The sequence below is a fragment of the Podarcis filfolensis genome (assembly GCF_964270895.1).
Source record: "Podarcis filfolensis genome assembly, chromosome: 13".
NCBI classification, from domain to species: Eukaryota; Metazoa; Chordata; class Lepidosauria; order Squamata; family Lacertidae; genus Podarcis; species Podarcis filfolensis.
Window position 1 is genome coordinate 25,958,518 of NC_139615.1, and position 9,011 is coordinate 25,967,528.

Consider the following 9,011-nt stretch of genomic DNA (forward strand, 5'->3'; position numbering starts at 1 on the left):
TCACTTCTTCATCCTTATTAGATGTTCCCTGCTGTTCAGCTCAGGCTTCAGCACAATGATGTAGCACTTTGGGGAAAAGATGCAACCCAGTAATCCAGCACCAGAGGACAAGATGGAGAAGATCTCCACAGCCACCATGTATTTTCCTTTGGTACTCAAGTAAGTTGGAATAAAAGTTAACCAAACACTGCAAAACACCAACATGCTGAAAGTGATAAATTTGGCCTCATTGAAACTGTCTGGTAACTTTCTGGCTAGGAAAGCCACAATGAAACTGAGAATGGAAAGGGAACCCATATATCCCAACACACATGAAAACATAGCAGGTGAACCCTCATTACATTCTAATATAATTTCCCCACTCGATGAGTACATGTCCATATCTGGAAATGGCGGAGAAGTAAGTAGCCAAACTATACAAATAGCTGCTTGAATGCAGGAACAGGAAAAGACCATAGAGTTTGCTAGTCCTTTTCCCACCCATTTCCTCATCTCGGATCCTGGTTTAGTTGCCATGAATGCCAGGACTACAGTGATAGTTTTTGCCAACACAGAGGAAAGGGCAACAGAAAAGATTAAACCAAAGGCTGTTTGTCGCAGAAGGCAGATGGCCTTTCCAGGCTGTCCAATGAAAAGCAAGGAACAAAGGAAGCAAAGGAGGAGGGAGATGAGGAGGATGTAGGTGAGGGTCTGGTTGTTGGCTTTGACAATGGGAGTGGCCTTGTGCTTGATAAACGTTCCAAGGATTAAACTTGTAATCAAAGAAAAGGAAATAGCCAAAATAGTTAAGATGATCCCTAAATCTTCTTTATAAGACAGATAGCTTAGGACCTTGAGAATGCATTGAGTTTGGTCAGTATTGGGGTGCTGGATTTCTGGACATTTGAAACAGGCATCCATGTCTGAAATAAAATAAAGATATAGTAAGTATTTCAAGATGCCAAACTACATCTTTCTGTAAGAATCAGTTACAACAATCAATGAATTTTGTATGCTTTTGATTTTGTTTTTACTAGCTCTAGAAAGAACAAAAATAGAAATTGCATCTTTTTGCGTACCCATGGTTTTGAATTTGCACATCGTTCTGTGCTGTAGTAATGTAACGGCTATGTGTTTTTCTGTATCCCAGTAATTCCATAATTCAGGGTGATTCATGAGAAGGAGAGGGAAGATATTGGGATCAAAGTTAAGGAGCTACTGGCAGGTTTTTTGGAAAAGGTGGTTAAATATATGGAGGCAGAATTGGGTGGTTTGTGAAAGAGCCTTTTTTGTGGTGGCTCCAAAATGGGAAAACTCCCTCCTCACAGAGATGTATTTGGCACTAAAACTTTATATATTTATATGTATATTATGGTTTCTTTGTAATTGTATTTTTAGTCTATGTAATTTGCCCCGGGACCTTAAGATGAAGTAGGGGCAAGAAATACCAGGAACAAACAAACAAAAAGGAATTGGGTATTGTGTTTTTTTTTTTTTTGCTTCCTATGTATTTTGCTGGTGTTTTATGCTACCTGTGTCTTTTGTGAAATTTATTGGTTATCCCTTATACCTTTCTGATTAGAGATCATCCCTTCTGGACATGGAGCACAATCATAACAGCAGAATTTCTCTTCCTCCTTCTTTTTCCTACTGTAGCCAGGATAGCAGTTATCATTGCATACAGAAACTGGCATCACCTGCATGGAAATATGAAGGTGTAATTAGCAGCAAGGCGTCAATTAAACACAGTTTGCTTCATTGAAGACCAAAGAAGAGACCAAACTCTAAACTATTTTTCATGTATCCATGGGCCACATCTGCAACTCCCACAACTGCAACTCCCAGAACTTGGCCAACAATATTGTTAACTCAGAGAACCCAAAGTGCACAAACCAATCAACCCTGGGCATCCCATAGTTTCAGGCACTGGTACTAACTATCCCAGTAAACAAGGCTGGTGCTTGTATGAAGTAAAAGGGTAAAGGTACCCCTGACCGTTAAGTCCAGTCGCGGACGACTCTGGGGTTGCGGTGCTCATCTCGCTTTATTGGCCGAGGGAGCCGGCGTTTGTCCGCAGATAGCTTCCGGGTCATGTGGCCAGCATGACTAAGCCACTTCTGGCAAACCAGAGCAGCACACAGAAATGCCGTTTACCTTCCCGCCGGAGCGGTACCTATTTATCTACTTGCACTTTGACGTGCTTTCGAACTGCTAGGTTGGCAGGAGCTGGGACCGAGCAACGGGAGCTCACCCCGTCACGGGGATTCGAACAGCCGACCTTCTGATCGGCAACCCCTAGGCTCAGTGGTTTAGACCACAGCGCCACCTGCGTCCCCCTTGTATGAAGTAGGGTGAACCAATTTACCTCAGGAGGCAGATCCAACCAACTCCCCTTCCCATCCTTTCCCTCACTATTACACTGCTGCCACCCCTTCTGCAACTTTGCCCATGCTGCCACCACCACTGCCGCAACAGTGCTCTTGCCCTCACCACTAATGCTGCCCCCTCGCTGCTGCTGCTGCTGCTGCTGCTTTGTTTTGGCAGCAGCATGGATGCAGCCACAGGCGAGGGTGCAGTTGTGGTGGTGGACAGCATGGGTGGCAGCCCATGTGGGGGAGAAGGGATCCTGAATCTGCAGGGGGTGGGGTATGGCAGCATCAACAGTGGGAAGCAGCAGTGGGGAGGCATTTTGCATACAGGAGCAAAATGTTCCAGGCCACCCTTGCCAGTATAGGTGTCTGATTATATGGACTCCATTCTTAGACCATATGCCACAAAAACTCCAAGGCATTTGTGGGACTTCCTGAGAAACTCAGCCAACAATATTGTTAATCCAGCCTGCTACACACTGGTCCAGTCAATAGTGTCTGCCATTTTATGGGACCTCTTCTTCCATGCCACCAAAAACACAAATGTGCCTCTGGAGATCTGGAGGCTTTCAATATTTATGCATGCATGCATAAATATTTATGCATTAATATATATATATATATACTACCAAGTCATGTAAATATCAACGGAGTGTGCAATCGATGCAATTTATTTAAATGTCTAGCATAGGCCTATCAGCATAAGAGATTGTTGCCTATGTTCTGCTGTCTATGGCTCTAGGGATGCTTCTACCATAACCAGAGCTTCAGTGCACAAATACCAACTACTGTCGACCATTGGACAACACACTGAAAAACAGCAAAAGAAAAACATACAAACAGAAAGATTCAGGAATTCTGCATAGATCTCTCCAGATGGTTTGAACACTGGATTATTATTCTGCACAGAGTTCTGTTGCCTCTCCAGACATGCTGAGATGACCAGCAAATGGCACAAGTTTATGACACAGTCTTAGCTGTGCTGAATGCTCTGCCGTTCGCAGCCTAAAAAGCAGCCCTGATATTCTAATTAAAGATGGTGGCAAAAAAAGGAGCTGTTGCCATCATGAACATGTTGGACTACAAATAGGAGGCTTAGAGGCGACTCTCTACACACATATTTTACAGGCTGCTATTTTCAGTCTTCAGTGAAAAATACTGGAATGAATGGCCAAATCTGTTGAGTCATTACATTGGAAAAATAGATCTGAGCCAGACACATTTGATTCCATCAATTTAAAATAGTTTCTTTACAAAAATTGGAAGGAATTCTGGTTTGCTTTATTTAAAAATAATGCTAACTAGCGCAATTCATCAGCTGAAGAGAATGAGGAACTGGCCAAGACTGAATATTTCACTTTGATATACTCACCTGATCAAAGCTTTGATGCCACACAATTTGGCTCGCGTTAATGATTAACTCTTTGCCCGGAGGAGCCCGAGGTTCCAGTCTTCCAACTTTCACTCTAACCACTGAACCATTGGGAAACATCAACCAGTTTGTAACATCAAAACCTGTAACTAATTCTCCATTTTCATCAAAATGCACAGTGTCTCCAACACTGTTGTTGAATATGGTTCTTCTTAGAAAGTAATGGACCTAGTTTGAAAAAAAAATGTTAACAAAGGAATAACAGTTTCTTGAAATAATGTTAATATTTAGACCTCTTAGAAGTCTTGCCCTTTTTCAGACAGTATATTTATTCATTTTTATATTAATAAATCACCAACTCATGTCCTGACCAGAGACAAACGGTTGGTGAAGATGATGGACTATGCCAAAAATGACCAGGAAAATCAGAAACCAGGAAGAGAGAAACTTTAATAAGGAATGGGGGAAAATTACAAACTACCTAAGAGAACACTGTAAACAACTAAAAACTTTGGCAGGATTTGAGTAACACTTGTAATGTACAAAAAACTAAGGTAGAAATGGATTATTTTAAGAAAAACAGAGAAAATACCGTATATGATGCAGTTGAAAAAGATTAAAAATGGAAACTATGGAAGGGCGGAAGGAAGTCTGATTCAGGGAATCCTAAATGCTGATGGTTATGTCTAATGTTTCAAATTAAATGTCTAGTGTAAAACTGAATAAAAAAGATCATAAAAATAAATAAATAAATAAATCACCAACTCATAAATTCATGGCTATGTACCATAAAGTTGTTAAAATATCATAACATTTTAAAATCATAAAGCACAGAACTAATGACCAACATTTCTGTACCGTTTCTATTTTTGGCTGTCATTTCTCTCTATTAGATTCCAGATAATGGACGAAATCACCATAATATTATGTGGTTTGCACTATGTATCAAAATTCTCTCTCTCTCTCTCTCTCTCTCTCTCACACACACACACACACACACACACACACACACATCAAAAAACCCTGTTGCAACTGTTTTATGTAAGTTCAAGAATTCATATTATGTTTGGGGCATAAAGTAGCCTATTTTGTTATTATTGCTAAATTATGGAATTGTAATTACCTGCCATGGTTGCATATTCTGAAATGCATGTCTCCTGACCAACCTTTTAAGTTTGGAGCTGGATTTATATATAGCATTCAAAGCATGTGCCACAGCATAGACAGCATTGTAGATATTGTAGCTGTGGCCAGTCATGCTCATTTCAAACAATATTCCAGAAATGCTCTCCAGCTTTTCAGACCCAGTGCAACTTTTTTTCCCATCTTCCTCCTCCTCCTCCTCCCCCTCCTCCTCCTCCCATTTAGACATTTTTAATGAACAGTCGAATGCCTGTTTCCAGAAGTCCTTGATAAACCCATCTTCTTTGTTCCAGTTTGGTCTTATCTTCTGAATAAACTCTTGGAATCCTGATGGCTCATTTGAGTGAACTGTGAAGGATATGGAACCATGAAAGGCTTGTATGTCCCAAATCTTTTGAACAGAGAGAGATGCAAAATCCCAGTGGGATGTAATAATCCATACTTTATTGAAAGGTGGCAGTGACGAGAAAGGTGCGAGAAACAGCAACACTCTCAAAACCTGAAAGGATGGAGGTTCTCCATATACAAAGACTGCAGTGGCTTTTCTCTCTGTGATAACGTGAAAGCTTCTCAGCCGCTGTATAAGCAAGGCTATCAACTCATCCACAAAAGAACGTTTTGGTATTCTTACTATGAAGGCATAACAGATATTGTTTTGGGAAAGCAGTGGCACCATTGTCTGTAAAAAGCGGTCCCCTTTGTCATCATTCACAGCCAAGAGCCCAACCCACGTCCATCCAAAATGCTGAAATAACCGTACAGCTCCCACATATTGCTGGCCTTCATTGGGTACCATCCGGTACAAAAAGGGGAACAGCCTTTTGGTACGTTTTGCTGTCAAAAATGACCCATAAGTGATCTGAAATAAAGAATATAAGTAACCTTTACATAAAATAAAAGAGTGTGTTAAATCTTGCTATCAAAGTGTTAGAATCTACTAGGCCATCAAGAGTTAACAAAAATAGTTGTTAAGCCTCTTCTTAACCGTCACCTATTACCCTTTAGTAATTCATTCTCTCTTTGAATTGGGCTTACCATTAATACATTTCTCATAATTTTCAACCCAATATTGTCCTGACTCCTTGAGCAGGAGAGTGCAAGTCTTTGCCCTCTTTGATATGATGACCATTCAGATATTTGGCATTTGAAGAGTGCTTAAAATGTCCACCTCCGGCAAAATGTCTCGCATTCTCTCTCTCTCTCTCTCTCTTTCTTTCTCTCTATATATAATTTTTATTAAATTTTCTGTTTTACAATTTAAAGTACTCATTTTTACATCCTTAAGATATCATTGACTTCTCTTCTCTTTCCATGGTTTATTTTGCATATCATAAATCCCTGCATATTTTACAAAAACTATACCATTCGGTATTCCATTATTACATCGATCAAAACTTATTTGCACTGTTGAATTTATCCTAATGCTGCTAGCGTTTTCAGCTGTACACAGTTATTTCCCATATATTCAATAAACGTTTTCCAATATTCTCTAAGCATATGTTATTCTTGTTCTCTTATTCTATATGTTAAGTCTGCAAGCTGCGCATATTCCGTCAATTTAAGTTGCCATTCTTCTTTGGTTGGGACCTCGCTCGTTTTCCATTTGGGGGCTAACAAAACACGGGCTGCAGTAGTGGCATACATAAATAACCTTTTTTGACATCTGGGAATTTCAGTCTGAATTATCCCCAACAGAAAGGACTCTGTTGTGGGGGGGGAGTACTTTTTTTCAGTTCATTATGTATCATTTCCCATAATTCTCCTATTCTCCCGGTTAACAATACCCAGTTTCCTCGACCTTCGCCGATTCCCATCTCCCTTTAAGAAAGATCCAGGTAGACTGAAACAGGTTCAAAAGAGGACAATGAAGAAAAGGGCAGCCCTTTACTGCCCCATGACCTGAAAACTATTGATCTATTACTGCAATGCAAAATAGCATTAGTCTTTCATCTGATAATTATTTTACCATTATGACCTACCTCCAGTATGTTTGCTAACAAAAATAAAATAGGGGAACTTTTCAAATGCTTGATTGAAATCATAATGGTGTGGCATTGTTGTGAAACCTACAAACCTCTATACTGACAGCTTACCTGTGGAGTCTTGTGGACTGCTGAAATGATTGCCACATTGGCAGAGATTTCAGAGACACATCCTGCAATGAAAGCTATCAGATTGCTCTGGTTGTCACACTTGAAGTTTGGGGTAAATCTATGGTGTGCAGAAAGCAGGCTCAGGGTGGCCTTATAGGTCATCCTTGCAGAATAGTAGCTATCGAGGATGCGGAACCCAAGAGACATATTTGATAAGATGTTGGGATTCTCATTGATCTCTTTGACAGCAAATGCTAATGCCAGAATATGCTGGTAGTTCTTAGGTACTGATCTGTAATAAGAGCTACAGTTGTTTAATGGAGTAATAAGAAAAACAATGGGAGAAAGGATTTTTCCCACTTGTTCTGTTCCACTGTGCCCTGTTCTGCTGCCCATTCCACCTTGGTGTCAACCGGTGGGACATATATGAAGCTTGTTCAGGCTGAAAGAGGCAGTCTGCATAGCACTTCTGAATCATGCACGCACTTGGTGCCTTGGGAGGGGAGAACCACCCTGTTTAAGGGCTGAATGGCTGCCTCTCTCCCTCTTCTTTTCCTTAGAGCCACACCCTCTGCCCCTCCCTGTCTCTCAATTTGATTCGTAGTTGCTTCAGAGCTGAATACAGTGGTACCTTGGTTTTCAAATGTAATCCATTCCAGAAGTCCATTCAACTTCTGATACGTTCAAAAACCAAGGTGCGGCTTCTGAGTGGCACTGACACCCCAGAAACAATAGCCGACAGCTGCATCAGACATTTGGCTTCCGAAAAACGTTCGAAAACCAGAACACTTACTTCCAGGTTCTCGGGGTTTGGGAGCCAAAATGTTTGAGTACCAAGGCGTTCAAGAACCAAGGTTCTGCTGTAGTAACTGTTGACTGACCCACCTTGTCTGTGAGCTGTGGTTTGATTTATTTTTTTCCCCCTGAATAGTGGGGTGATAAGCAGTAGATGGTCTCAGGGACAGACCTACTATGAAAAAAGCACTCTCTGTAACAGTTTCAATCAAACAAGAAATATACAATAAGTTAAAGTCAACTGAAGCAAAAGATAACGGATCATTTGTATGGATCGTAATGTTGCTTAATGATGAGCTCTCAGTCATTGCGATCTGAACTATTATAGAATATGAGGCAAAAGGGGAAAATGCCTTACATTGGTTCATCAATCAATATATGTGCTGGCTGCTCCGTGAAAGAGAGGTTGTTATAGAGGAAGAAGACTTGAGAAACAATCCCACCAATGACAAAATCTCCTGGTTGGTAAAATTCATGAGGAATAGGATGAGGATCATCAAATATGGAACAATTAATAGAATGGATCTTGCATACAGTATGACACAGCGTTACAAGCAGCAGCATCACCACCAGCACAATTCGGTTGACAAAAAGTCCCCTCCGAACGTAGATTCCCATGTTCCTATCTACAGCATCATGTGAGACTATGACCAGTTTTGCTACAATCTTCCTTAAATTGTGGTTCGTTCTGCTGCTACACTTGGTTATAGCTTGATCTGTGAGATAATATGTGTGCCAGTACTCTAGTCATATATTTATTAATGGCTCATTGTACACCAGTGTCGTTGAACAGATTGTTTTCTTTATCTCTTCACTTTATCATCCAGCACTGAGTGACAACTATACTTTTTTCTATTAAATCTAGTCATATGTTTACCCTCTTCATCTATGGATATAAATAACTTTGTCCTTTGCATACCAAGGTAGAAAGGCTTTCTCAGAGAATTATCTATCAGCTTGCCCCCCAAAATACAAGGTATATGAAAGAGAAGGAGTGGATTAGCAGGAAGCAGGAAGAAAAATAGAAGATGAACAGAGTAATTACAAAGGATGTGAAACAGGGATACTCATGGTTTACATTTGTGGCTTAAGGATCATGGTGGAGTCAGCCAGTGGAAGTGTACACCATCATTTAAAGGGGACATCATCGTAGAAACAATGACAGAGTCCTGCCTATACCTACATCGGCATCTGAATAACAGAAGGGTTTTATACTTTTTCCAAATTCTGATTGTTGTTCTTGCTAATGGGCTATGGAAA

General features: G+C 40.5%; 1 protein-coding gene across 1 annotated transcript; it reads right to left on the reverse strand.

Annotated features, from left to right (window-relative positions):
• On the reverse strand, positions 1-8,369 carry LOC310747458 (vomeronasal type-2 receptor 26-like; the record flags this gene model as incomplete). Its single annotated transcript, XM_083581826.1, has 6 exons — positions 1-902; positions 1,550-1,676; positions 3,721-3,948; positions 4,844-5,722; positions 6,957-7,248; positions 8,110-8,369. 6 exons carry the CDS (start codon positions 8,367-8,369, stop codon positions 1-3), a joined length of 2,688 nt encoding a protein of 895 aa, XP_083437952.1.
• Positions 8,370-9,011: the final 642 nt, after the last annotated feature.